This window comes from Baudoinia panamericana (assembly GCF_000338955.1).
Source record: "Baudoinia panamericana UAMH 10762 unplaced genomic scaffold BAUCOscaffold_1, whole genome shotgun sequence".
NCBI classification, from domain to species: domain Eukaryota; kingdom Fungi; phylum Ascomycota; class Dothideomycetes; order Mycosphaerellales; family Teratosphaeriaceae; genus Baudoinia; species Baudoinia panamericana.
In genome coordinates this window covers 1,873,982-1,899,282 of record NW_006911257.1, presented here as the reverse complement: position 1 = coordinate 1,899,282, position 25,301 = coordinate 1,873,982, and the positions used below count along the sequence as shown (strand labels likewise).

The 25,301-nt window shown below is 54.0% G+C and overlaps 15 protein-coding genes across 15 annotated transcripts; 8 read left to right on the top strand and 7 right to left on the bottom strand.

Moving 5' to 3' along the window:
• Positions 1–102: 102 nt before the first annotated feature.
• BAUCODRAFT_29699 (uncharacterized protein) lies at positions 103–2,915 on the bottom strand. Its single transcript, XM_007674244.1, has 3 exons — positions 2,516–2,915; positions 2,320–2,465; positions 103–2,262 (listed from the first exon to the last, which is right to left on the bottom strand). The coding sequence occupies exons 1-3, from the start codon at positions 2,791–2,793 to the stop codon at positions 197–199; spliced, it is 2,490 nt and encodes an 829-aa protein (XP_007672434.1). The 5' UTR covers positions 2,794–2,915; the 3' UTR covers positions 103–196.
• An 801-nt stretch (positions 2,916–3,716) lies between these two features.
• Positions 3,717–3,875, top strand: BAUCODRAFT_118953 (uncharacterized protein; the record flags this gene model as incomplete). The annotated part of the gene is made up of 1 exon (XM_007674243.1): positions 3,717–3,875. One exon carries the CDS (start codon positions 3,717–3,719, stop codon positions 3,873–3,875), a length of 159 nt encoding a protein of 52 aa, XP_007672433.1.
• An 8-nt stretch (positions 3,876–3,883) lies between these two features.
• On the bottom strand, positions 3,884–5,351 carry BAUCODRAFT_29697 (uncharacterized protein). The gene is made up of 5 exons (XM_007674242.1): positions 5,147–5,351; positions 4,903–5,089; positions 4,328–4,838; positions 4,215–4,257; positions 3,884–4,161 (listed from the first exon to the last, which is right to left on the bottom strand). Exons 1-5 carry the CDS (start codon positions 5,237–5,239, stop codon positions 4,012–4,014), a joined length of 984 nt encoding a protein of 327 aa, XP_007672432.1. The 5' UTR covers positions 5,240–5,351; the 3' UTR covers positions 3,884–4,011.
• Positions 5,352–5,521: 170 nt separating this feature from the next.
• Positions 5,522–5,984, top strand: BAUCODRAFT_21176 (uncharacterized protein; the record flags this gene model as incomplete). Its single annotated transcript, XM_007674241.1, has 3 exons — positions 5,522–5,551; positions 5,602–5,768; positions 5,822–5,984. The coding sequence occupies 3 exons, from the start codon at positions 5,522–5,524 to the stop codon at positions 5,982–5,984; spliced, it is 360 nt and encodes a 119-aa protein (XP_007672431.1).
• Positions 5,985–6,466: 482 nt separating this feature from the next.
• BAUCODRAFT_203906 (uncharacterized protein) lies at positions 6,467–7,280 on the top strand. Its single transcript, XM_007674240.1, has one exon. It carries the CDS (start codon positions 6,630–6,632, stop codon positions 7,080–7,082), a length of 453 nt encoding a protein of 150 aa, XP_007672430.1. The 5' UTR covers positions 6,467–6,629; the 3' UTR covers positions 7,083–7,280.
• Positions 7,281–7,474: 194 nt separating this feature from the next.
• On the bottom strand, positions 7,475–8,134 carry BAUCODRAFT_118950 (uncharacterized protein; the record flags this gene model as incomplete). The annotated part of the gene is made up of 1 exon (XM_007674239.1): positions 7,475–8,134. One exon carries the CDS (start codon positions 8,132–8,134, stop codon positions 7,475–7,477), a length of 660 nt encoding a protein of 219 aa, XP_007672429.1.
• A 139-nt stretch (positions 8,135–8,273) lies between these two features.
• BAUCODRAFT_29694 (uncharacterized protein) lies at positions 8,274–11,106 on the top strand. The gene has a single exon (XM_007674238.1). It carries the CDS (start codon positions 8,465–8,467, stop codon positions 10,613–10,615), a length of 2,151 nt encoding a protein of 716 aa, XP_007672428.1. The 5' UTR covers positions 8,274–8,464; the 3' UTR covers positions 10,616–11,106.
• Positions 11,069–11,841, bottom strand: BAUCODRAFT_53158 (uncharacterized protein; the record flags this gene model as incomplete). Its single annotated transcript, XM_007674237.1, has 3 exons — positions 11,069–11,498; positions 11,560–11,674; positions 11,736–11,841. Coding segments are annotated over 3 exons (651 nt in total), but the record flags the coding sequence as incomplete, so codon positions are not given.
• A 1,389-nt stretch (positions 11,842–13,230) lies between these two features.
• On the top strand, positions 13,231–15,222 carry BAUCODRAFT_29693 (uncharacterized protein). The gene is made up of 2 exons (XM_007674236.1): positions 13,231–13,673; positions 13,728–15,222. Exons 1-2 carry the CDS (start codon positions 13,390–13,392, stop codon positions 15,070–15,072), a joined length of 1,629 nt encoding a protein of 542 aa, XP_007672426.1. The 5' UTR covers positions 13,231–13,389; the 3' UTR covers positions 15,073–15,222.
• Positions 15,223–15,882: 660 nt separating this feature from the next.
• On the top strand, positions 15,883–16,561 carry BAUCODRAFT_61772 (uncharacterized protein; the record flags this gene model as incomplete). The annotated part of the gene is made up of 3 exons (XM_007674235.1): positions 15,883–16,030; positions 16,096–16,406; positions 16,469–16,561. 3 exons carry the CDS (start codon positions 15,883–15,885, stop codon positions 16,559–16,561), a joined length of 552 nt encoding a protein of 183 aa, XP_007672425.1.
• A 158-nt stretch (positions 16,562–16,719) lies between these two features.
• BAUCODRAFT_203010 (uncharacterized protein) lies at positions 16,720–17,460 on the top strand. Its single transcript, XM_007674234.1, has 3 exons — positions 16,720–16,921; positions 17,047–17,235; positions 17,315–17,460. The coding sequence occupies exons 1-3, from the start codon at positions 16,878–16,880 to the stop codon at positions 17,409–17,411; spliced, it is 330 nt and encodes a 109-aa protein (XP_007672424.1). The 5' UTR covers positions 16,720–16,877; the 3' UTR covers positions 17,412–17,460.
• On the bottom strand, positions 17,431–19,641 carry BAUCODRAFT_29691 (uncharacterized protein). The gene has a single exon (XM_007674233.1). The coding sequence runs from the start codon at positions 19,595–19,597 to the stop codon at positions 17,510–17,512; it is 2,088 nt and encodes a 695-aa protein (XP_007672423.1). The 5' UTR covers positions 19,598–19,641; the 3' UTR covers positions 17,431–17,509.
• A 612-nt stretch (positions 19,642–20,253) lies between these two features.
• BAUCODRAFT_29690 (uncharacterized protein) lies at positions 20,254–22,207 on the bottom strand. Its single transcript, XM_007674232.1, has one exon. It carries the CDS (start codon positions 21,921–21,923, stop codon positions 20,730–20,732), a length of 1,194 nt encoding a protein of 397 aa, XP_007672422.1. The 5' UTR covers positions 21,924–22,207; the 3' UTR covers positions 20,254–20,729.
• Positions 22,208–22,578: 371 nt separating this feature from the next.
• BAUCODRAFT_118942 (uncharacterized protein) lies at positions 22,579–24,020 on the top strand (the record flags this gene model as incomplete). Its single annotated transcript, XM_007674231.1, has 4 exons — positions 22,579–22,630; positions 22,682–23,105; positions 23,154–23,481; positions 23,553–24,020. 4 exons carry the CDS (start codon positions 22,579–22,581, stop codon positions 24,018–24,020), a joined length of 1,272 nt encoding a protein of 423 aa, XP_007672421.1.
• A 35-nt stretch (positions 24,021–24,055) lies between these two features.
• BAUCODRAFT_144787 (uncharacterized protein) lies at positions 24,056–25,047 on the bottom strand (the record flags this gene model as incomplete). Its single annotated transcript, XM_007674230.1, has 2 exons — positions 24,056–24,957; positions 25,011–25,047. The coding sequence occupies 2 exons, from the start codon at positions 25,045–25,047 to the stop codon at positions 24,056–24,058; spliced, it is 939 nt and encodes a 312-aa protein (XP_007672420.1).
• Positions 25,048–25,301: the final 254 nt, after the last annotated feature.

Genomic DNA, 25,301 nt, shown 5'->3' with positions numbered 1-25,301 from the left:
GACTTGATCCTGAACTGTCACTGTGTCCGTGGAACAGATAGAAAGATTGATAGAACTCTCAGCAACAGGAAGCGGAAAGGAAGTGAAGTCAGAAGAAGTGCACGCGCAAGGCACGCGAGCACGTGACCTCAAGGTGGAGACGTCACGGTTGTACCTGATCGCAAATGGTAGATCTGCTTGAACTGATATCGCTAACCTAATCCAAACCCATTGGTATGGCAAGTCCTCCATCTTTCATGCTCTGCATCCAATCCATATCCATAGTGAAACCGCTACTCTCCCCACCCTGCATCGCGGCATATGCGGAGTCCTCCAAAAGCCAGGTTTCGCCGGCAGCGTCGAGGTTGACCAGTGAGTCGAAGTCGGCCTCGAGGTCTACGGGAATACTGATCGACCCATCGTCTATGAGCTTGTGCTCGTGGTGAGAAGGTTGGTGATCGGAGTTTGGCGGACTCGAAGCGAGGAATGTGTTGAGGCGGTGCGCAATGTCCTCGTCGGTCAGATGTGGCTGCTGATCTATGCCCGAGTGCAGATCCTGCTGCGCGTCAGGCGGAGGGGTGAGCGCACGAGAATTCATTCCGGAAGTCATGCGTCGCCCCAGCTCCATCAGGCCTTGTGCTGAGGTGATGATGCTGCGTGAGTCCTTGACCTCGTTCGATTTTTGCGGAAGAGAGATCTCTGCTTTCTTGATGGCTGCTTCGAGGAACGCTGTAGAGTAGTCTGCCGCAGCGTAGACATCTCGCAACCTCGCCATGATTCGCATGCACTGACAGAAGCCTTGCAGGCTTGCTCTCCGCGTCGCTTCGTCAGGCGCCTTGATATCGAGCAAATGAATGATGATCGCCGGTAGCAGAACCGTGATACCGGTAGACGGCAGATACTTCACCAAATCCAGATGATATAAACCGTTTGCAATGTTCGTGATCTCGCCCGCGGCAAGCCTTACTGCCTTCCGCGAGATCTCGAGCTGCTCGGATGGAGTGCTGCGAGGTGGCAGTGCGGTCGAAGGCAGCACTTGCGGCCTGTGCAATGCCGAAAGCGTGGCGTAGTAGATCATGTGGAGCAGCGAGCGATTCAGGGCTATGTCCGCATTCCCAACGTCCACCTCGGCCCATGTCGGCGCGACATATTGTGCATCCTCAGCCAAAGCTTGCTTCCAGTCCTGCAGCTCCTGGTCACACGCTTGCACTTCGTTGACCTCGGGATCTAGCCTTTTCGCGACAAGCATCATGGTTGTGCGTGTGCTGCCTTCGTCGCTTAATACACCATGGTTGTTGTGTAAGACGGAGTACTGTACTGACAGAACATGGCTGATGCAGATGCAGAGCTTGGCCTTCTCAATGCACATAACTGCGAGCTGTCTCTGCTTCGTTCGATCTCGCAGCAGCGAACAGTCGGCCGGAATGCATGATGGGCCTTCAAGGATGATGTTGTCCTCGAAGTCGTCGATCCGTAGCATTGGCACATCAAAATCGGCATCTTTTATGCGTGTTGGTCGCCTCATGCCAAGCGCAACCAAGCGGTCTCGCATGTAGGTGGACCACCAAATACGCTTCCACAGCTTTTGCCTTGGGACATCCATTGATGCAGATTTCTCTGGATTACGATGCAAACCGATTGTATGCGAAAGCGAAACTGCGATTCCCATCCAGTGATGGCTGTCCTTCTGGTCGTCTGGCGTCTCGTACCAATATGTCATTAGCAGCAGCGATTGAATGAGCGAAATGCGGTCCACTTCAATGTCGAAGTCGTACAGTAGTCTCGTCTTCTGAAAGAATTCGCGTCTAGCATCTCTTCTGTTGTCATATCCAGCGGCCTTCAGATATCGCATATCAACCGAAGCAATGCCGGCGAACATTACTGCTTGAAAAAGCAGTAGACTAATCGTTTGCGAGTCGTTCTTACCATCGATCGCTTGCACAAACTCGTGAATGTTGAGCAGAGGCATGTACGGATGTATGAACTCTGCGTAGCTGCGCAGAAGCTCATTGCGTAGTGGCGTTGGAGGTATCGTTAGTGCACCCCTCCTCTCAAGGTACGCGAGGTCGTCCGGACTAATCCGCGTAGGCATTGCTTTGATGTACAGAGGCATCGTTGAGGGAGGAGTCATCGGCGCCAGTAGATCTGGGTGAATTTGGGCGCTTTCCGCAACTGATCCACTCCGTTGACCATGCCGATGGAGGTTCATGAGCATGTTCGGCGTATACAAACTGGACTGAGAAGCCGCGTCTGCAGCATTGCCATCCCCCTCAAGCCCTTGATCTAGAGACACTGTTAGCATTTGTGCGGCACATGGAGTGCCGCAGCCGGAAATCTTACAAAGAGAGTGCGGTGTATGATCGATGGACTTCTTCAATGGTTCATATGGCGGCCGCGCGGACATCGGCACTGTTGTGCCATTCTCCTTGGTCATGAGGCTGTTACTCTGCTGTGGCGAGGCTTCAGCATCGTTTGAGGACCACTTCCTACAGCATTATTAGCGGCTTGATACTCGATAGCAACCGCTGGACCGTACTTCTTGCGCTTGCTCTCGGAAACGATGCACTCGACCTCATCCAGACGGCAATTCGTGCATGGCGCTCCATGCTCAACTACATTGCACCGAACTTTGCGCGATCGGCAGCATTGGCATGCTTTGGATGCCCTTCGCTTTACACTCTTCGCGGACCGCATGCCAGGCTTCAAGCCCGCTGCATCTGCAGTACGTTTCGGTGGCAACATCTGTGCAGTGGTGGTGTCCTCTGGAGAAGCGGAAGACTCGGAGAGCCCTGCCTCCACCCCGAATGCGTCCATAATGATGGCCACGCTCGAATAGATCCTAGGTAGACCACAGAAGAGCAGTACGGATATGAAGTGAAAACCGCGCGTAAGTACAATCAAATGAGATGCAAAATTAAAGATTCATAAGCTTGACGGAATGTACAGACACATACACCAACGGAGTGAGAGGGGCAGATGAAGAAATGGAAGCCATCGCCGTCCCACTGCTGGAACCCCGGAAGGCTAAGTCTGCTCTAGTGAGTTTTGCGAGTTGCATGCTGTTATCCCCACCAAGGAATTAGCGCGTCCCTCGGCGATCGACGCATTGGCAAGCAGCGGCCGTTGCGACGGGCAGGAGCCAGGATGTGCACCCGACTCTTAGGATATTACGCCTATCTCTCGCATGCGAGCCGTTAAGACGTGGTCGGTGAGATGCTGATCAGTCGTAAGCTCTGACAGTTAGACTGCAGTGTAACGCCTCGATGAAAAACGACCAGCGTGGACACCCTCGTCAAGCCACCGGTAGTGCTGCGGCGGCCGAGACTCTCCACAGAAGGCGAGCTAGACGCGGCGCGGAGCCGCCAAATGGTTGCAACTTGGCAAAACGAACACTGAGGAGACCCCACAGGCCAAGAAAGGCATGGTGCATTGGCGATACGGCTGTATGGCGGAAAACAGAAATGGTCAGCAGGTGGGCATGCTCATCAAGGTGACGAGAAGACGGAGCTTTCCTTCCACAGCTGCTTGAGCTGCGCTTCCATCCGCGTGGGCATGCTGTGCCTCTGTTCCGACTTCACCTCGTCGACATGCAGGGTGGCATAGCTCGCATGGCGACCCCGCGGGCTCTGTGTGCCGCTGTCAGCTACTAAGTGCAGACTGGTTTCGCTTATGCAAACGCCACCAAGTCTGCCAATGCTCGTGACTCTATCGTTGGCCATCAATGCTGTTCTTCTGCAATGTATTTGATGGTCTACGAGAAAGCCAGACGACAGATGTTCCGCCTCGCAGCGGCTGCACGAAGCGGAGTCGTGATAGCAACCTACTGCATCACGACACAGTCATATATTCATGAAGCACGGTTGCAACATCTGCATCGGATGAACGGCACTGATTAGCAATCGTGTTGGTATCTTCCGATGTCCTCACGCTCTCGTTACAGCGAAGTGAGTGAGCCAGTGCTCACCCCGGCCATTGACCGGAGCGCGTATTCGAATTCACCCTTAGAACAACTCTACAACACTATAATCAAGATCATCTAGTCTTCCTGGCATTGCCGTCGGCGCCACTCATGCTTCGCTCACGCCGCATCACTCGTGGTATCGTCGTGAAGAGGCTCGGCCATATCAGCTCGTACTCGTCCTGCTTACCGTTTAAACAATGTCTTAACCAGATTCCCCAAACCTGATTTTGCACATCAGCAGTCCGTTTGGGACGACGACGGTAGCTTGACTTACGATATAGAAGTAAGCGCCTGTGCCAGTCATAAGGTGCCACCATCTAAAAGCGAAGCAAGGATCCGTCAGCGATACTCAACCACAAGCCAGATTCAGGCCATTCAGATACGCACCCGTGGCCTTCCAACAATACTCCCCACGGTAGGCCAAGCGCACGTCTCCATGACCTGAGCGTCAAGCAATACTTGTTGTCAAGGGTCCAGATCGCGAAGCCTCCGAGAAAGATGGACAGGCCCACAAGAATCATGAACCACATTCGGACAAGTATACTGCGATCTCGCTCATCTTTCCTTCTCTCCTCCGCTCTCTCACGTTCGTCCATCAGGTTACTCTGCAGCACTTTCACATGCATTTGGTGGCGCCGCCGAAAGTAGGGGCGAAGATTGACCTCCATAACGTACATGCTTCGGAAAAGGACAATAGCAGTCAGGATTGCGTAAGCGTTCTGATGGAACGTTGGGTCCTGGAGGTAGTGATAATACCCTGTGATGAAGAGAGACAGCGAGACGGAGAAGACGCCAAGCAATAGAGGTATGGGCGGCGGTCGGCGGTACTCGAAAGTGGCCCAGAACATCAGACACGTGGTGTAGATCATGCCGAGCTCATCAACCAGTTGCATGGGATCTAACGAAGTGTCAGTGACGTGATCAACGCGACTTGACACAGGTTCGGAGTCGGCTCGACGGACACTTCAGGGTTGCATGGAAGGCAAAGCTTCCCAATCCGACGATCAGGTACCCCACAAAGGCAACGAAGAAGACTCGGTCATGGCCTTGAGAATAGCAGTTGAAACAACCCTTAATGGCGAGGTACGGGAAGATCAAGTTCGTCAAGGTGTTGACGATTTCGGCGGCGTATGGCGTTGAGTAGTAGTTCTGTGGGCAGTCTTGAGTCAACCACGGATGTCAACGGTTCTGGTTGAGTTCATATACCTCTTCGCACCAGTCTAATGTTGAAGTGATAGGGCTCCAGTAGCCTTCTGCCTGCGCCGGTGGATACGGTATCGATGGTAGCCAAGAAGGCATCCTAATGCTCCAGTTCGATAACGTGAATTGCCTTCGATCAATTTCTGACAGCGAATTTCTGGCGTGTAGTTATGCCTGACAGTCTCTCTACAAGGGTTTGTCTTCCCAATGCCGTACTGTTTGCGACCATGCAAACGCTCATGGAGGTGAAGCAAATGCACGAATGGCGCTGGTGGAGCCGCTCGGAGCCGACTCCGCTGCTCGACATGCACACTTCCACTGCTTTGCTTGACACACCTCTGCGCAGGACAAGGAAACACATCATGAAGGAGTAATGATAATATGGCTATACCGAACGAGAAATTGCAGCAGGTAGGCTTCAGTTCATCACGGTTTCAGTACCTGTCACTAACGGCGCAAAGCTGCTGCAAGAGATTTCGGCCAAAGCACAATTCGCAGAGCAACAACTAGGCATCGTGCGAACGCAGATGGCTACCAAGAACCGCGAGAGTCGCATGCTGCAGCTATCAACTACGGAGATGAACGCGCTGCCGAAAGACACGCCTGTCTATGATGGTGTGGGAAAGATGTACGATTGTCACACGATTAGGTTTATGTTGACAAGCGCTGACCGGCGGGCAGGTTTGTAATGACTTCCATTGACGATGTCAAGACACGACAAGCCAAAGAAGGCGAAGACATCAAAAAGGAACTCAGCAATTTGGAGAAGAAGCTGCACTACCTGGACACGACGTACAAGAACAGCCAGGAGCACATGGAGCAAATTCTCAAGCGAGGCGGGTGAAGTCTAGATCGGTCTTCAACTTCTTTCAGGAGGCTCAACCCTTGGACTGCATTGTCAAGTACCTAGTATGTGTCTACTTCCGTCGGCATCAGATTGCCAACCCAGGCCTCTGGCATGGGTGAGGCGTGCCGCCTCACTCCACACAACACGGCACGAAGCATCGCGACCACCACACTCCATACACAGACACCGAGACCCCTACCACCGAGGCGAACCTTGTCATGGGTACCTTACGTCTGGGCTCTCTCTGAGCGAACGGCATCGTGGAGAAAGCAGAATCACTAGGTGCACGGAGCTGAAGTCCTACCAGCTGCCCTAGCAGCATAGATCTGCATGTGCGATACGATGCATCTGAGTTACTCCAGTTCGGCACATGGAGTGTCACTCCGCGACCTGTCCGCTGCGAGCTTTGCCACAGCGACGCTGTGTGCTACCTGTTTGGTTTCAAGATTCGCTTGCTGTTAATATGTTTGTGGAGTACATTGGGAGCAAGAAGCAGCGCGAAGCATGGAGAAGCCGCGTCGCATCAGGATCGGTTTAGTTCAGTGGTTAATCCACTTGCTATAGAGCAAAGCATCACGAAGCTCTGTCACTCGCTTGTTTGCTGCGGTCATTGCTGGCGCGCCTCAAACGAACCTATACTGCATGCTCTACCGACGCCAGTGGCTGCCCTTGCGCGAGCTGAAGACTATCCTCAGTGTGACGAATACGGAGCAGTGCGGAATTTCTTCGGCAATATCAACCACTTCCTCCCAATCAGATGCGGGATCCCATGCGGACGTGGAGCGAGCCCAAGACGCGACGCCTGAACACACTACCGTAGCCGATACATCAACCGATCCACCAGCAGTCACGCCGCCTCGAACAATTCGCGCCACAGAGGAAACAGTGGACTTGCTGTCGGTCTGCTCCCAAAGCATGGTTGCAAGCACGCATCAAGCGACCAGCGACGATTTGCTCACCAGAGAGAAGGCGACCATGACCATGCTCGAAGCCGTTGAGCGCGGAATGCTTAGACGACTGAAGTGGGGATACCAGCTTCTCGCCGATGTTGGAGAGGGTTCTGAAATGGCTGAGAGGCAGGTGGACAACGAGTGATCGGCAGTCATGAAAGCTCTTCACCTCCATAGCTGCTTCGTGGCCGCGAAGACATGTTTCACGGCCATGATCGTGGCAAAGCCGGCCGGGAGTAGTGCACGACTTCAGGCATGTTACTGAAGCGCTTCAAGTTAGTGGTCTGCCATCCCATCATATCAGCACGCATCTTAGGCAGCACACCTCCAGTTGACGGTGTCGCGCTCGTGAAGAATCTGTCCGCGGAGGGAGTTGATTCCGCGCGCTTGCCACAAGGGTTCATATGTTGTTTGAACAGACTTGTTTGAAGCGGTTTGGCACGCGTCGGAGGTGGCTGGCCCACCAATCCTGCTGGAGTGACGGAAGATCTGCTGTCGCTGCATCGATGATTGTCGTGTAAGACAGAAGGCGGCTTATTAGCTCAATTTCTGCAAGTAGCCTTGCTGTATCAATCGCTCCACATCAGCCTGCCTGACATAGAACTGGCTGTTCTTTGTGAGTGTAATACTGCCGTACTCTGTCTGGATTTCGCCCGCGTCCTTGAGCACGCGCACGTCGATAAAGATGTCTCGGGGCGGCTCCAGACTTCCTGTAAGGTCGATGTCGGTCCATTGCCCTTTGTAGGCGGCAAGGAGGTCGCTGTACTGATGCATGTACTGCTCCTCCTCCGCACTGAGACTGCTGGTAGCGGCATCTTGACCGCGTGTAGTAGACGAAGCCTGTAGGTCCGAGATATCAAGGCCAGACCAGCACATCTCTTCCAGCTTGTCGGTCCTGGTGCGGTGGTAGGCAAGCAGACAGCGCTTATTCCTTCGCATGCTCAAATGATTCACCAGAAGCGCACAGGCTGTCGAGGGATCATCTGCAGGATTGAAGCTTGATTTGATTTGGGTACCATCACTTGCTTGAGTCGCCTGCGTACTGTACGGTGCGAGCAGATTGCTCACTTCACGGTCCAGATCTCGCACTTCCTTGGCGACAGCACGGACTGTTGTTGAGGCGTATGGCGGCAGGTGAGGCAGGCTTTGGATGCGTTTGGCATCCAACACCAGCTTGTTCGCCTGCTCGGCGTACATGCTGCCGGGTGTGAGGTAGTGCAAGAGCGAAGGGTGCCTTGTGCCAAGATGTTGAACGTTCGGGAAGTGGGGCACGAACGGAAGCAGATGCTTATTACACCATTCACCTTCACTCTCACCTTCCTTCATAGAGTCTTATGTTGGGAGTCATTGGTCGAGGCTGGCCCTTGCCATCCTGAAGCTGGGGCCTTATGCGCCCACTTCTCCCGAATGGCATTGCTCACAGGCTGTTGATAGCCTGGCGTATCACATAGCGACTGACTTGGAGAGCATAGTGGAAAAGTATCTTGGATTCGAACAATATATGCGATACTGGACCCTACGAGTGACATGCACCGCCTCAAAGAAAAACAAGCTTTCTACACCGGGCTCGACAAAGCTCTAGCAGACAGCGATGAGGAACCAGATCCCGGACGTACTGCATCTGTCCAGGCACTTCGCAGGGCATCGGAAAGGAAGGCAGCGGCAGCCAAACCAACAATGGCTGCAAACAGTCTCCCCCGCTCGGCCTCTGACACTAACCTGAGCAGGCGTGGGCCTGCAAGCTCGGCTGATCAGGTCCAGCAGCCCAGGCCGGTTACCAGCAGTGGCAGACTGCCTCCGCCAGCCCTGACGAAGGGCGCAACAATGATATGTGCAACGAGCAGCACTGCCTCTACCAAGCCATCATTTCCCACCGCCGTACCTAAGGTCACTGGAAAAAGGAAGCGCGACGGTAAGGTTGCATGTGTACCGGATGGGCAGCAGGTCTTCAAGGGATTGCGCTTCTTCTTCTTCCCTAACGACGACAGGAATATCGCACGGGCATTGCGGATTATGAAAGCTCTTGAATATGGTGCGTCTTGGTATACGGACTGGAATGACAGCGTGACGCATCTTATTGTCGACAAGCAGTATGAATATAACACAGTCCTCAAGTTCATGAAGATGGACCGCATACCGTCAGGTGTCATCGTTGTCCGCGAGAACTACCCGGCAGAGTGCATTACGTTCCGCACGATGATCGAACCAAAGCAGCCTCGCTTCACCGTGAATGGGTACGGTACCGCCCAAATCCTAGAACCAATTACGATAGCCACTCAGTCCGCGTCTGCAGAGTCGATTACATCGCTCTCGCTCAAGCCTGCCGGAAAGTCTGTGATGGCTCGCCAGCCGGAGACCCCGAAGAACTACGACAGTGACGGCTCGCCTACGAAGATTGCATCCTCGAACGCGCAGACTGATATGCCTCAACTTCAACGAGCGTCTTCTGACACGACGAAGACTGTCGCCTCAACAGCGGAGTTCGATGCCGCGATACGGCAGGCTAGGAAGCTGCAGTATATACCATTAGAGGGCGACGATGATGCTGAAGACAGACCGATCAGTGCCGAAGGGCCAGCAACCGATGATGAAGATGAACCTCAAGCTTCTCCAAAGCAAAGGGAGGCGAAGCATCTAGCCTATCAAAACAAGTTCCAATGCATGCAGAAGAACACCGAGGGCAAGACAAGCTGCCCTAACGCAGCCACAATTAATATACTGCAACAGATGGCGGACTATTATGGCCAAATGGGCGATGAGTGGCGGATACGTGCTTACCGGAAGGCCATCACGACGTTGCGTAAACACCCGACCAAGATATGGACCAGAAAGCAAGCCCTCGCGCTTCCTCAAATCGGCGAAAGGCTAGCTACGAAGATCGAAGAGATCGCTTTCACCAACCGTCTCCGGCGTCTGGACAACGCTCGCGACGAACCTACCGACCATGTATTGCAGGCATTCATGGGCATTTACGGTGCAGGCTTCGCCAAAGCAAGCGAATGGGTTAGCCAGGGCTACAAGACTCTCGATGAGGTCCTTGCGAAAGCCCGGTTGTCGAGCAACCAACGCATCGGTATCGAGCATTACGCCGACTTCAATGCGCGAATCCCAAGAGCTGAAGTTGAACAGCACGGCGGCGTCGTTCGCAAAGCCCTGCAGAAGCTTGATCCGCTCTTCGAGGTCATCATTGGTGGCTCTTACCGTCGTGGTGCAGCAACTTCTGGGGACATTGACTGCATCATCACCCATCCGAACGCCGACTCCGCCTACCTGCGCATGATTGTGCTCGAGCAGGTAGTGCCCGAGCTTACCTTGTCTGGCTTCGTAGTCGCTGCTCTAGCGGCTACGCACAAGGACGACGGAAGCAAGTGGCATGGTGCCTCCAAGCTCGCAAACTCCGCTGTCTGGCGCCGTATAGACTTACTACTCGTTCCATCGGACGAGATAGGCGCAGCTTTGATCTACTTCACAGGCGACGACATATTTAACCGCTCGATAAGATTGCTAGCCAGTACGAAGGGCATGCGCTTGAATCAGCGTGGCTTGTACAAGGATGTTATGCGAGGAAATGGGAGGATGAAAATAAGCAAAGGGACGCTCTTGGAAGGGAAGGACGAGCGGAAGATCTTCCAGATCTTAGGTGTGCCGTATAGGCCTCCAATAGACAGGATTTGCTAGCCTCTGAAACAGGTACCTCATCATCACTTAACGCAGCTTTTCACCGTCGCCTCACGCCGGCGCTATGCTCGTCCGTTGCCGCCCGCATCCCGAAACGCCTGTAAACCACGTGAACTGTCATTAGAACGCAGTAGCCTTACGCCGGAGTCTGTCATCTCGTAAAGTACCATGCGCATCGCCGGTAGATGCTGCCCGAAGGCATTCGTATCAATCAATCAGTCACGTGCGGTTACGCTCGCTTTTCAACCGTAACGCCTCGACTTCCGATGTACACTCCTCTCGTCTCATTCCATCACTGCATCAGGACGACATGGTAACATTGGTAGGAGCAGCCGTACCAGTCGTTCCACTTGCCGTTGGCAGTGAGCCTGGACCCGCAGAGGCAGCAGCAGCAGTGGTTGTGCTTGTAGAACTGGCCTCCTTAACCTGGATCTTCGGTAGCACACCTTGGTTCACCCACAGATCAATGAGTGGCTGCATCGGCTCGGCATCCTTGTCTGTGAACAAGCCGTAAAGCCTGCCGACGTTGACGAAATGTACGAAGCAAGTGTTGAGCTCACGGTGAGAGCTCGTGTCCCAGAAGAAGAACCAGTGCTGCCAATACAGGTGGGCGTAGCAGCGGAAAATTTGCTTGTACATGTTCTTGATCTCCGTCTCAAAGCGTGGCGGAAAGCCGCTGAGCTTGCCGAGCCAGTAATTTGGGTTGGGGTTGTCGGTCAGCGCTTGCAGGGTGGGAAGTGGTGGCGGAGAGCTCAAGGTGTCTGTGGGAAAGAGCGCTGGATCTTGGATCTTGCCGTTGACCCAGGTCTGGATGTGCTTGATGTAAATGTTGGCAGCAAGATTGATTGGATTGCCCTTAGTATCGATCCAGGTGTATGTGGTTCTGCCGAAAATGCCATCAGCGTAGTCGCATGAAGTGCACGTAACACAACAGATTAACTCACGATCCTGCGGACATGCTGGGACAGGTCACTTCGTTGCAGACTGGGCGGCCTGTGGTGCGGTCTTCGGCGGAGGCGGTCTTAATGAGGCCGGTTAATAAACGGTTCTGCTCCACGACTGCCGAATATTAGCGTCCGAGACGATGGAGATAGAAAGTCGCACCGAACAGGTGACTCACGTTGATGTGCTAGCCACTCTCCCTCTTCGATGAGGTGGGGCTTGGCAGCGAGCGTCATGAAGTTACCCTTCACAATGAAACCTGCGTAATCTTCGCGAAAGAAGAACGGTGGTTTGCGACCAGCGTTACTCTCGGTGGCTTGCTGGTTGGTCGTCATGCTTTGTGTGAGCGACGGTGAAGCTGGGGGCTGTGGTGGAGCTTGTCCGAAATTTGGTGGTAGAAGTGACGGTGACGGTTGGTTGTAAGCGGACGGAGACGAAGTGTTGGCACGGCTTGGGACTTGGTTCTGGCTACGCTGTGGGTTCGCCGACGGGCGTTGAGCGAGCGCTCGACTAAAGGGAACCCATCCGTTAGCACGCTTTCTACAGACCGTGTAGATATCGATTTCGGTCTCTTGAAATTCCAGTTCAGCTGCGGTCGATGGTGGATCCTGCAGGTCCGGCGAGTCCGCGTTTGACGACATGGTGGCCTCGCTCCTTATCGAGTTCCGTGTCCTCCAGTGATCTTCTTGCAGTCCCTCGGTCCGGAGAGATGCCCGGTGGAAGAGAGGAATGACGCTGTAAGTGGGGAGATGAAGGCCGCACCAACGTGGGAAAGTCAATGTGAGCTCAGCTGACCAACACTAGGCGGGAGCTCACGCAACTCATTTAAGTCATGTTGGTCAAGCTACTCGCACGTCATACGTGCGTTCGTGATGTTTCGTGACAAGGTGAAGTGAGGTTCAAACGGTAGGTGCGGCTCGTTCGAGGAAAGTGCAAACGATGCGGGCATTGTCATCGACCAGACTGTTTAGCCAGCTGTACGCATTGCCATGCGAGAGGCTGAAAGGAGAAGAAACGTTCAGTGGTCGCAAGCGCAGAGGTCCTGTATGTGTACCTGTGTCACCTTGTGACTATACAGACCAGGAGAGCATGTCCGGTAAGGCTGAATGGTTGGTGCAAAGCCTCGACCCGCGTAATATGGCCGGCACATGCCTCGTGCAAGGTGTCTCGGGGGAGGAGCATGTGGCGGCACCGTTCAACACAATGAACGTCCATGGTTTCATGCTGACATCGAGGCCGGGTTGACTGGTTGAGTGAAGGCTCAATTCCAAGTAACTTGGGCGGCGAGTCACTTGGATAAACTGATAGCGGGACGGCATTTTACTTTAAGGCCTTACTCCCGCGTAGATCTCCCAATGGCTCCTGAGTGCGGATCACTAAGGGACAAAGCTGAACTTACAGGTTGCTCATCCAGTTCGACATCGTTACTGCCGCCTCGACATCCGGGGACTGCGATCCCTTATTCACCTGAAGTAACTTTTGCTTGTGATTTGGGCAAGTAGCGTGAAGTGAGAGTCAGCAGATTTGATACATATTGAGGGTGTAGTGAGGACGACAGGAGTCTGGAACGGAGACCTTTAAAGTTAAGGGACGATCCGGCGGGATATCTCAACGGGGGCTAGCGTCGAGGCGCTCGAACCTCGCACGCGCCTCGATCATTAGAGCGTACATGAGCTTTGCTCTCTGAACATAGTCATATAGCCAGTGATTGGCGCACGATGGACACCGTACAAGAACATAGTCGCGAAAGCCCAGGCTATCCCTGAACAGGTGCTCCAAGAGTTGACATCGCCGCATCTTCTGAATACATGCGTAACTGATCGCATTCGACAATGGCATCTGCGGCGGCCGTTGGCGCTGATGCTGCTCGGTCACCCGTCCACAACACCATCGGCGAGGACGACGGTGTACCTGGACAAGTCACAAGTGCTATCAGCACGAAGGAAGAAGGTCTGGCAACCAACGGTACATTGGAAGACGACGAGGATGAGGATATTAGAGCCCCTGCAAAGCGGAACGGTATCGTAACCACTGCGCTTGACGGTGAAGATGATGGCCAAGCTGAAGAGGACGATCTGTTTGGAGACGAGGATGAAGTTGCGGCCAAGCCACCACCGTGAGTCTCAACTGAGATGGTGGACTGGGCGCGAGTGGCTAATCTGTGATGTAGACGGCAACTGGACGATGAAGAGCTCGACTCTGGGGATGATCTGGATCGAGGCGACCGTGTGCAAGACCAGGCCGAAACACAGGAGCAGGAGTACGAGACCCAAGTCAAGAATGTCATTGACCTGCAAATGGCACGGCAGCCATTACCCGAACCTAGCGACGGCGAGATGTACCTTCTAAAGGTGCCTGACTTCATGGAGGTTGATCCACAAGCATGGTCTCATGATAGCTTCCAGCCTCCAACCTCCGACCATCATTCGGAGAAGGCGTCATCGGCTTTCTCTGCTTATACCACCGCCATGACCACATTACGGTGGCGCCGGTCACCGTCAAATCCGTCCGAATTACAGTCCAGCGCGCGTGTTTTGCGATGGTCAGACGGCTCACTTACACTTCAACTAGCCTCGCAACCAACAGTGCAATACGAGATAGACGGCAACCCTCTAGCTCCGCCGTTGCGCAATCCACTAAAGCCGACACCGGTCAGTGTGCAGACTGGTTCAAATAAGGGGGGTCGGCAAGGCGACGGGTCAATACCTGGCGAGAAATACGATCAGAGCAAGGACGCGTTTACCTATTTGATCGTCCCAAGTGAAGCAACGTCATCATTACGAGTGGCGCACAAAGTCACTGCTGGTCTGTCGCTCAGACAGCCTGCCTCGGTTCAAGATGACGCTATTGAGCGCCTGCAGGCCGCTTTGGCAAACGCCGCAAACGCCACGAAGGTCAATGGTGCTGGCGCGATCGAGAAGTTACAGCTGATCGAAGAAGACCCGGAGAAGAAGCGTCGCGAGATCGAAATGGCCATGAAGAAGAATGCGCAAGCGGCTAAGCGGAGAGAGGCTGCGATCCAGCGCGAATCTGAGCGATCAAACCGCACGCTTGGACGCTCTGGCCTTTCAAGCAACCGTTATGGGGGTGGCGGTCTCAATGTCGGCATGCTGGAGGATGATGATGGCATGGCGACTACCCGCGGCCCTCGAAGAACGGGTGCTACCCCGCGGAAAGCTCGACAACGGAGAAATAGCATCTACTCCGATGACGAGGACCATGGCCGGAGACGGTTCACGACGAAGGAGGATGAGTACGATGAGGAGGATGACTTCCTCGCGCCTTCCGACGAAGAAGAGATTGTGGATGACGATGACGAAGATGACGATGATGGTATTGTGGAGGAACCGCGTGCGAGGGAGCGGACGCCGAAGAGAGATCGAGAGCTGGTGCCGCAAGCTGCTGCGGAAGCGGCAGGCGATGATGCGGATGCTGAGGGTGAAGTTGATGAGGAAGTGCAGCAAGCAAGGACGAAGCGACGGCGGATCGTCGATGAGGACGAAGACGAGGAGTGAGTGAAGCCAATAGGGTGGCATTTGAGGTTTCATGTCTTCACTAGCGCGGCGTTTGTTAGAACGGTAAACCAGTTGAGATCTGGTTGACGCCATCTGGTAGCATGTAACTTGAACTCAGTATTGTAACAACGTACACTATTCGTGGAAGGCATATATCAAAATGCCCGTGACTGCACAAAGAGCTTATTGACAGCTAAGCTTGCAACGGCGCACTCGTAAACCCTCGGCCGTTCGAAACATAGTTGCTTTCCAAGAGAAATGCACAAACCATCCCCTCGAAGTACAATATTCGTGTTCACTACCCTACTTTGTCGTTGTTGACATTGAGACGGGTAGAACCGAACAGCTTCTGTGCCAAGCAAAGGGTCGCGGAAAGACCCTGAAAGCTGGCGTTCTTCAAAGTCACACCGATCGCCGTCGCCTGAACAGCCGCATCAACAATTCCTCAACCACCGTCATAAACACCACCATTAATCCCTTTGACCTGGATCAGTATCGCCTGAGGTAAGCATTCAGCCTCGTCGAGACATTGCAGCCTCCAGAAGCATGAGGCCGAGCGGCGCCGCGCGCTCGCTTGCTAGTGAGAATACAGCGGAGCACAGCATGGTCATTGCCGTCAACAAGCACGGGAGGCCAGATTGCGAGACGGCGCAGGCAGACGTTTACCGCGCCCCGGGATATCATCATGACTTGCTTCCATGGTGGCAGACGTATTCTTGCTAACCGTCTCCTCTATCACAATAGACTGGTCCTCCCTTTCACGAAGTCACCTCTACCGAACCATATCCTCTGCACAGCACAGCTGCCAATATGGGTCTCACGTTCTCGAAGCTGTTCGACCGCCTCTGGGGCAAGAAGGAAATGCGCATTTTGATGGTTGGTCTTGACGCTGCCGGAAAGACTACCATCCTCTACAAGCTCAAGCTAGGTGAAATCGTCACAACCATCCCTACAATTGGTATGCCTGCTCCGCCACAGCTGTTGTACATCATTCGCGCCTACTGACGAGGCACTGTGTCAAAGGGTTCAACGTCGAGACTGTGGAGTACAAGAACATCCAATTTACCGTATGGGACGTAGGAGGGCAGGACAAGATCCGCCCGCTTTGGCGGCACTATTTCCAGAATACCCAGGGTATCATCTTCGTTGTCGACAGCAATGATCGCGACCGTATTGTCGAAGCGCGTGAGGAGCTGCAGCGCATGCTCAACGAGGACGAATTAAGGGATGCCTTGTTGCTCGTGTTCGCGAACAAGCAGGATCTGCCGAATGCCATGAACGCGGCGGAGATCACGGATAAGTTGGGCCTGCACAGCTTGAGGCAGAGGGCTTGGGTGAGTCCTTCATATCACACTGCGAGGTTGGTCATGTGCACGAGCTGACTCTATATGCGCAGTACATCCAATCAACCTGCGCTACCTCCGGTGACGGTCTTTACGAGGGTCTGGAGTGGCTCAGCAACTCGCTGCGCAAGGCTGGCCACAACTAAGGGACATCCTCTCTCGGATACCCAGACAAGGCACGAATCGAGCAGCATTTCCAAGCATCTCCGCTTGATAGCGCGTGCATCACAAATCCGTCTACGTAGAGGGATCCTAAGGCTGAAGCGGTATTGTGCAAGTAGTGAAGGGTGTGCGGCGTGGTGTCTGTATGAGCACGACACAGCCGCAAGGCTGGATGGTTGTGTCAACGTAAACGAGTTGTCTTCTCGTGGCTTGCTGCATACGCATGGGGCAGGTTTATGCTAGGCGTTCCAGTTTTTGTCGGCGTGCCTTGTATATAAAGGATCGCCCACAGAACGGAGTATGAAAGTTTGCGCGCTTGATCATCGTCTTCCCAAGATGCATCAGTGAAGGCGAACGGCCGAGTGCTCAGAACGTGCCCCAGCCAAGTCGCGCCAACTGCAAAGTGACCACCGGAGCTGTCCTCGACACGAATATCCGCATGCTACGAGCACCCACCGAGGGCAGTGAGGTTTGCGTATACGATCTGCCCACTCTCACGCTTCACAAACTGCAGCCCAAGAACCCATCAATATGTAGCGCCCACCCAACAACTCCGCTCCACGCACAAAGGCGGACTCGACGCAGTTGCTAAGATGGGACGAGACGCACGAACACCGTTCCTTCTACGAGGCCGGGAACGGAAGGAAATCCATATCTTGTGTGAATAGCCCTCAGCAAGTCGCCGTAGCGAAGCCTCGAGTATATGACGTTTAGTCACTCTACTGATGGCTTTTCAGAAGAGGTTTCAAAGGGCGTAGCAGTATTTGTAGGTGCGGACGGAAATTTTTCGGTTACGTAAGCGGAGGCGTTGGTGGGCTTGGCAAGGGGCGGTAACGAGAAGAGGAAAGGTACTGCTTGGATCGTGGAAATACAATAGATATGTTCGCACAAACGCTGCATGCAAGAGGACTGTCGACGGCTTGTTCAAGTACCTATTGTGCCATCGCGTCTCCGTCCGCCGCAACCGCCGCTTCTTGCTCCCTCTTCCATTTCTGCGCCATAGCCATGAGCTTCGACATCTTGCCGCTCGCCTCATCATCCGCCGGGAAGACCCAGTCCATGTACTCCTCAAAGGAATCGTCGTCGAGGCGCCGCCTCTTCTTGACGCGTCTCGGCATTTGCTTCGCCACCTTCTCCCTCTGCTCCTCATTGCCATGAGTATCTTCGAACGACTTCCATGCATTAAGCAACGCCACTCGCTCTTCGACGAGGTTCTTATCTTTGTAGATTTTGTACGCCCGCTCGAAAACACCTCGTGCGCGCGCGATAGAGGTCGGAGACGCAGTCTCCGCGTCTGGTTGCTCCGGGTCCGGCACGTTCAGCTCGAACTGCGCAAATGATGTCCAGACCTTGACATGATCCGTCTTCTGCAGCAATCTCTCATACAACCTCCTCGGCCGCTCAAAGTCCTCTGGCGCTTCAGCAATGTCTTCCTCGAAGTCAATATACGCTTTCCAAACCATCTCCGGCATATCCAGCACTGATTGCACAATCGCCAGCTCAAAGATGGCGCGGCATCGATCAATGTCGTCCAGCCCGCGCTCCAGCTCCGCGAACTTGATCCACGCCTGCGCATTACCAGAGTCCCATCCGATCCACTTCTCGTATAGCGTACGACAGCGCACGAACTCGAACAGCTTGAGCTCCATGTCGATGTATCCGCGGAAAAGCTTATTCTTGGGACACTGACCAATTGCAGCTCCCATGTTTTTCCGCGCCTTCGTGATGTCGCCTTGCCGGATGTGAAATTGAGCTTTCAATATCCAGATCTTGGCGAAGGTGAAGTGCTTGTGCGGTATAAGTTTAAGTGCTTCGACGTACACTTGCTCGGCGCGGGCGGCGTCTCGGGCTATAAGCTCCTCGTACAAGGCATAGAAGATCCAAAGATAGATGTAGCGTCGCCAATGGCGCTTCTCGGTCGACGGCGGGACTTGTGCGATCGCACGTTCGTAGACGTCTCGCACTTTGTCTGCGGAGCTGGAAGGGGAGCTCTCCTCAAGTCGAGCGTAATCGAACCAGCTGTCGTAGTTGCGAGGATTCTCTTTCACTTGTTCCTCGTACATTACTCTCCGTTTCGCCAGGACAACATCCTCCACTCCCTCCCGATCACCAAATTGCTTCTCGAACACTGTGTACTGCTTATGCAGTATGCCGCTCTTGCTCCGCGGCATACGATCCAGCGCATACTTATAGATAGCCCTTGCGCGCTCGTACTCCTTTAACCTCGCCTCGAACCGCGCGTATGCGATGAAGATCTTCTCGTCCATGAACTCATCGCCTAGGGTTTCGATTGCCATCCCGAACACCTCCCGCACAAGGCCACTTGTCCCATTCTCTTCCTCGAACTTCGCCCATTTTATCCAATTCCTTGCCTCAGGATGCACGATCGTGAACCGCTCAAAGATGCATCTCGCGCGGTCATACTCGCCGTACCGCTTCTCCAGCTTAATATACGCCGACCAAGCCGCCTCGTCCGGCTCCCAGCTCATCCACCGCTCAAACACCGCGCGGGTTCCAGCAATGTTGCCAAGCATCTCCTCCATGTACACATACTTGTACCAAAGCTTGTCGATACGCGGCAGAATTGTTACGGCTCGATCCAGCAGATTCCGCGCATGGTTGATATTGCGCTCCTTCATTTCGCTCTCGATGTACCGTACCCACAGTTGCACGTTCGTAGGTTCGACATCAAGGGAACGTTCGAAGACGGAACGAGCGCGGCGATACTCCTTCTGCTCCAACTCCCAGGCGGCGTACCGCATCCAGTTACCCATGTTGAGGCGGTTTCGTCGGACATGGTCTTCAAATTCCTTCCGCCGGCGGCCTTGGTATTCATGAAGTTCTTCGAGATCCGCGAACTTCTGCGTCGGCTTACTCAGGTTGGGCTCCTGACGGTCGACTGCTTCTCGTAGTAGTTGTTCGGCGGATATCTGCTGCGGCGCTGGCGCCTTGTTCTTGACCCGGGGCGGGCCACGCGAGGACTCCATGATCGCAGTGTTAGGCAATGTGTCCGCAATCATAAGTGAAGATAGTAAGAGTGTGTTTTAGTGTTAGCAGATTGCCCGGAGTGAATTGCACGTAGAAGCGAGTCAGTCATCCGACGGGCCGCGACTGTCACGATCAATCAAATTGTGGAGAGCGGGGCAGGTTTGGAAGGCACGTCTTTAGAAAGTTCGCTTGGCCTTCTGTGTCCTACCAGCTTAGTCTTCGCTGATCATACGATGGCGCAGGCACCAACAATTGATCGGCTGCTGAACCTGGCGGCTGACCGTCCAGCAGCTGTTCTGGAACAACTTCAAGCCCATCCACAACGGGCCGCAGCGCAAGATAATTATGGCTACAGCTTGTTGCACGCGGCCGCCTCTTACAATCACTTGGATCTTCTGCAGGCACTGGTTCGGGATTATAATGTCGACCCCAATATTACAGACCATGACGGTGAAACGGCCCTGTACTACACGGAAACGGTAGAAGTGGCGAAGGAATTACTTATTCTGGGAACCAACCCGGACATCAAGAATAGTGGCGGTCAGACAGCCGCCGAGAAGCTGGACGACGAGGACGAGCAGCCGTTTGTCGCCGCCTTTCTCCGCGAAGCCGCGGGTCACGGTTCAGCCCACGCCGCCACATCAGCGTTATCCCAAACAGCTAGTGCTGCGGCCTCAACTTCCGCTCGTGAAGGCACCCTTAGCGATGAAACAGATGTTGTACATGCGCCACCGCCTCTCCCAGACGGCGTCCAGATCAATGTAGGCACTATGCAAGCAGATGAGGCGACTGGCGAACCAGACCCTGAATTCCGGAGACGCATCGATGAGCTGGCAGCTCGAGAAGACTTCCAAAGTGAAGACGGCCAAAGGGAACTCAGGAGACTCATTGAAGATGCCGTGTCTGGTTTAGCGGGCGACGGTCAAGGATCTGGGACGAGACGAAGGCTGGGATGAGATGCATTGAATTATTTCCTAAGCTGACCGGCAGAAGCTGCATTATACAGCATGATGTACTAACAAAAGGGTATCAGCGCGCCCAACCGTCTACACCGCTGACATTAAAAGGCTATAACGTAACGGCCGGCTGCCTTAGCTCGCACACACTGGCCAGGTACCACTTCGTCGATCCACCCTCGGGCTCTGCAAGTTCTAGAAAATCAAATTAGGCCTTCACGAACTTCTTGCCCTGCCAAATATCGTCTATTGTATTGGCGAAATAATGCTTGCCCTTCACCATGCTGATGACGAAGCCCGGCATCGACCATCCATTAAAGGCGCCGAGACCGGTCTTTATACCAATTGGCACCAACTGCGTTTCGTCGTCCTTACGTTGATACTTCTTCTCGGCAGGCACGCCACCCACTTTGGCTTCGGAGAGCAGGTCGTGGCTCAGATTAGCTCCCAATACCGGAATCGAGCCGTACAGCTTCAGAACGCCCCCAGTGTCGGCGCCACTCACGTCGCCTGCAGCATATACGCGCGGGCCTGCGACATCGACACGCATTGTTTGTCCGTTGCAGGCAACATACTTTGTCTGCGGGTTGCGGAGCTCGGCTGGTAGGAACTCAGTATTGGGAGTCACGCCATAACCGGGAATGAAGGCATCTGCAACCATGGTCTCGCCATTGTCGAGTTTAATCTCGGTCCGTCCATCTGCGGTCTGCTGAGAGCCAACGGTCTTGACGTTGTAGACGACAGTCACACCAACCTTCTCGAGCATTTTCTGCGCTTTGTCCGCATAACTCTTGCGGAGTATGGGCAGGAGCTTGTCGGAGCCGGCGATGAGGGTAATCTTCTTCCCCTGACCGGCATAGTGCGTGCCGATCTCGCCGGCCGTCTCTACTCCGACCGGTCCGCCACCCGCGATCACGATGTCTTTAGCAGACGCGAGCTTGACGTTCATCTCATCTAACGCCTTCTGCGTGACGGTATAGTTACCGTGCATGGTCGTGAGTGGCGTCGGCGAGCGGATACCAGTTGCGATGATCAGCGCGTAGTACTCCAATCTCTCGTCGCCACCTTGAGCCTTGTTGATCTCCACAAAGCGGGCGTTGGTGTCCAATCCAGCTGCTGTGCCATGGTGGAAGACGATCGAGTCCTGAAGGTCGGCATACTGCTTGAAGCCTTCCATAGTCGGGACGAAGCATTTGCTATGCGGCATGTCCTTGACTGAAACGATCTCGCGAGGGGCTGCAATGTGCCACCAGAAATGCGTGGACTGGTCGACCAGATGAAGAACGTAGTTGGAGTCCTTGGACTGCTTCAGTTTGGGCAGGATATGCTTGCATATGTAGTGGGATATGCTGAGTCCGGCGAAGGAAGTTCCAAGAACAACGATGTTGCGTGTCTCAGACATGATGGCGTTACTGCAAAGCCTTTCCAATGGGTACCACAAAATGTATAATCGGGCTGTCAGATCGATTGAGTGAACTCAGCGTCTGGAGTGGCTTGGGTGGCAAATAAAAGTCGAGAAGGAAATCAAAGCAGTGGTTAAAGATCTGGCTGAAGTCGTGGCTTACTTGGATGTTATACACTCCACGAACAGCCGCGGAACGAATGTGACGAAGGAGTGATGCAGAAGTAGGAATGGAGGAACAATCGTCGAAGTTGTATTGTGATGGATTACCAACGCACAAGACCTCAACGGTATGTACGGAGTTCCGAAGGCCTTCAATATCAAGTCCCTGAGTTGAGTCGTTACGCTAATTCTCGAAATTAGTCCGTGTCATGCACCAACACGGCCTAGCGTGAGCCTTGGATGTCGGCATGGAACGCCGGTGTCCCGCCCTACAGTGAACATTCTACTTCCGACTTACGTGCGATTACCATTGCAGTCGTGCCAAACCGTGCGCTGAGTTGGACCATCACCGCTAAGTATCACCCTCACTTGCGCCGATTGTTGCACGCGTCTACCGTTTGAAGGCCCAAGACTCCGTGAAGCGGAGGAACTTGAGCGCCGCTTGGACTGTGCGCAGGCCCGAAACTGCGAGCGTCACGCATATCGAACTGACATGGAGCTGGAGGGTTACAACACTTCTCATCGTCGACCTCAGGTAGATCGTCGTGACACTCTACGAACTCTAGAGGGAAGCGGGCATGCCCTCCCGCCAGCAGACGAAGGATACCGAGCGTGGCTCTGCCTGGCCGGCTGTTTCTTCTTCAATGTATTGGTCTGGGGCTTCGCCTTCTCATTTGGCATACTGCAGTCATATTACACCGAGCATGAGCCATTCAACCGCCACCCGGAAGGAATTGCTGCCGTCGGCACGACAGCTACTGGTTTGATGTATCTCCTTATGCCTGTTTACTTTGCCATTCTGCAAAGGTGGCCAAGGTTGAAGCGATATTTTGTCTGGGCGAGTCTGCCGACGATAGCTATGGGCCTCATAGGCGCTTCCTTCGCCAGCACTGTCCCGCAGCTCATCGTCTGCCAAGGTGTTTTGTATGCTCTTGGTGGGAACATGATGTTTGCACCAAGCTTTACGTATCTCGATGAATGGTTCATCAGACGGAAAGGGCTGGCGATTGGCATCATGTGGTAGGTCCCTTGCACTCCATCTGGTCTTGCTGTGCTCATCGACCCCAGGGCAGGTGACGGTACTGGGGGTATTGTACTTCCTCTAGTGCTCCAAGCACTGCTCTCGCGGTACGGGTTCCGCGCCACATTGCGCGCAGTTGCAGTCGCAATGGTCCTCATGTTGGCACCTTTGTCGATCTTCTTCAAGCCTCGCTTGCCGATCCCAGCAGAATCAGCACCGAGGCCAATCGACACTGGCTTCCTGCAAACTCCACTCTTCTGGGCGTTGCAGGCGTTCAATATTGCGCAAGGCATGGGCTACTTTCTGCCCTCAAACAATCTCCCGTCATACGCGCAGTCTCTTGGTCTGAGCGCTGAGCTTGGCTCGCTCACATTGGTAAGCGAAGCGATGCATATCTTCTGTCGCGGTTGGCTGAGCCGTAGCTGACCCTCCTAACCCATCTTTAGATCATGGTCAACGTGGCATCTGCGCTGGGTTGCGTGCTGGTCGGGACGCTCTGCGATCGTTTCGACGTCCTCAACGTTCTCGTCATCCTAAGTGTTGGCGCCACTACTGCAATATTGGCAGTCTGGGGTTTAGCATCGTCAGCAACTCCATTGTTCGTCTTCAGCTTGTTCTACGGACTGACAGCGGGCGCCTATTCTTGCTCGTGGGGTGGCATGGCAAAAGACATCAGAAGGCAGAGCATCACGGCCGATACGAACATTGTATTCTCTTTCCTCGCTGCAGGCCGCGGAATCGGTGCAGTGATCTCGGGTCCGCTAAGCGAAGCTCTGACTAGGAGCCAGGTGGGGAATGCAACGAGAGTTCGCTTCGCCTATGACAGCGACTATCGTTCTTTAGTAATATTCGCTGGATGCACGGCGATGGCTGGTGGTTGCAGCTGGCTTGTCAGAAGAGCTGGGTTTATATAGCAAAGATTGAGCTGGAGTAATGTGCCACTGTATCGTCAGATCACCACCCGTTCCGCACGCCTAACCAGCTCCTCATAGACAGTCCATGTGAAAGCGCTACTCAACGCCTTCCTGCCAATCCGCATGCTCAGGCCGGAGAAGAAGCTTCGAACACCCTCATAGCGAAGCATTAGGCCAGCTGCTTTTATCATGTTGCCGTACCTGGCCGGCGCAATCTGTAGGCGTGTCTTGATCGCATCGAAAGGGTTGGTCATAGTCGTAGCCAGCACGGCGGCAACTACCCCAGATGCGAAGTTCACCGTTGCTGACGCAGAGGCTGATACACGACTTGACTCGCTTCCTGCAGGGGTAACAGCGGCAAGGCGACTCTTCGCCTGCTCGTAGATCACCACGTACAAGCCAGCGTACGGCGCATCCCTGACTGCAGTAGCCCCGAAGCCAGCGAAGAAGCCTCGCATGCCTTCCTTGGCAATGATGTCCTTTGCGGCGCCTGCAAGCGAGGTGTACGAGTAGTGTGTTGACTCGTAGCGTACTTTCAGCACTGTGATGGGGTTGACTATCAGTCCGGCTGTCACCCGAGCAAGAGCACCAGTGGTCAGGTTTGCCACGTTCCCTAGCTTCGGTAGCGCGGAAGATGAACCCTTAGCTGGGCTGAGCTCGCCAGCAACAACCGGAACACTGGGCAGCCTAGTTGCATACTGCCTCATCTGGTTGAGCAGGCCAAAGTACAGGGCAGAGCCGAAGCCTGTCCGGATGACTGATGGGGTGACGCCCCGCCATAGCGAGCGCACTGGATGTGGGCCATTAAGAATGTCGCGGAGCGCTTGGGTTAGGCTTGACGCCTGCGACTGCTGTACACGAGTCTTCAACAAATCCGCAGGCTGTAATAAGAAAGCACTTGCTGCACCCGACCCAAGACCGGCCACGAGATGAAACGCTATTCAACTTTAGCTTAAGCGTGCTGTTAAGGAGATTCATCAATCGACATACCTGAGCTCGCTTTTTGCTTCCTAGCCCCATCGGACATGTCATTAAGGCGGCGACGTGGCTACTAATACATGACTGTCGTACACTCAGGAGCGTGAATCTAACGATCCGTTTTCGTTGTCGTCACGACGAGCAGCATCTACTTGGCGCTAACGGAGGTACCCGCCGCTAACACTGAGTCTCCCGGTCTGAGGTGGGCTTTACTTTAGAAGCCGTGCATGGTCATGGCGATATGTTGACAGATCAATCTTCTTCATTGCTGCGCATACTCCGTTGTCAATTCAATGTGCGGCT

Coding starts and splice junctions, on each gene's coding strand:
- BAUCODRAFT_29699 (XM_007674244.1), bottom strand. CDS start 2,793: ATGGACGCATTCGGGGTGGAGGCAGGGCTCTCCGAGTCTTCCGCTTCT. Junction 2,466..2,515: donor TCCGAGAGCAAGCGCAAGAA/GTACGGTCCAGC, acceptor ATAATGCTGTAG/GAAGTGGTCCTCAAACGATG. Junction 2,263..2,319: donor TCATACACCGCACTCTCTTT/GTAAGATTTCCG, acceptor CAGTGTCTCTAG/ATCAAGGGCTTGAGGGGGAT.
- BAUCODRAFT_29697 (XM_007674242.1), bottom strand. CDS start 5,239: ATGCCTTCTTGGCTACCATCGATACCGTATCCACCGGCGCAGGCAGAA. Junction 5,090..5,146: donor CATTAGACTGGTGCGAAGAG/GTATATGAACTC, acceptor GACTGCCCACAG/AACTACTACTCAACGCCATA. Junction 4,258..4,327: donor GTATTGTTGGAAGGCCACGG/GTGCGTATCTGA, acceptor CTTCGCTTTTAG/ATGGTGGCACCTTATGACTG.
- BAUCODRAFT_203906 (XM_007674240.1), top strand. CDS start 6,630: ATGCTCTACCGACGCCAGTGGCTGCCCTTGCGCGAGCTGAAGACTATC.
- BAUCODRAFT_29694 (XM_007674238.1), top strand. CDS start 8,465: ATGCACCGCCTCAAAGAAAAACAAGCTTTCTACACCGGGCTCGACAAA.
- BAUCODRAFT_29693 (XM_007674236.1), top strand. CDS start 13,390: ATGGCATCTGCGGCGGCCGTTGGCGCTGATGCTGCTCGGTCACCCGTC. Junction 13,674..13,727: donor GTTGCGGCCAAGCCACCACC/GTGAGTCTCAAC, acceptor TCTGTGATGTAG/ACGGCAACTGGACGATGAAG.
- BAUCODRAFT_203010 (XM_007674234.1), top strand. CDS start 16,878: ATGAAAGTTTGCGCGCTTGATCATCGTCTTCCCAAGATGCATCA. Junction 16,922..17,046: donor CGTCTTCCCAAGATGCATCA/GTGAAGGCGAAC, acceptor GAGGGCAGTGAG/GTTTGCGTATACGATCTGCC. Junction 17,236..17,314: donor CGGAAGGAAATCCATATCTT/GTGTGAATAGCC, acceptor ATGGCTTTTCAG/AAGAGGTTTCAAAGGGCGTA.
- BAUCODRAFT_29691 (XM_007674233.1), bottom strand. CDS start 19,597: ATGATTGCGGACACATTGCCTAACACTGCGATCATGGAGTCCTCGCGT.
- BAUCODRAFT_29690 (XM_007674232.1), bottom strand. CDS start 21,923: ATGTCTGAGACACGCAACATCGTTGTTCTTGGAACTTCCTTCGCCGGA.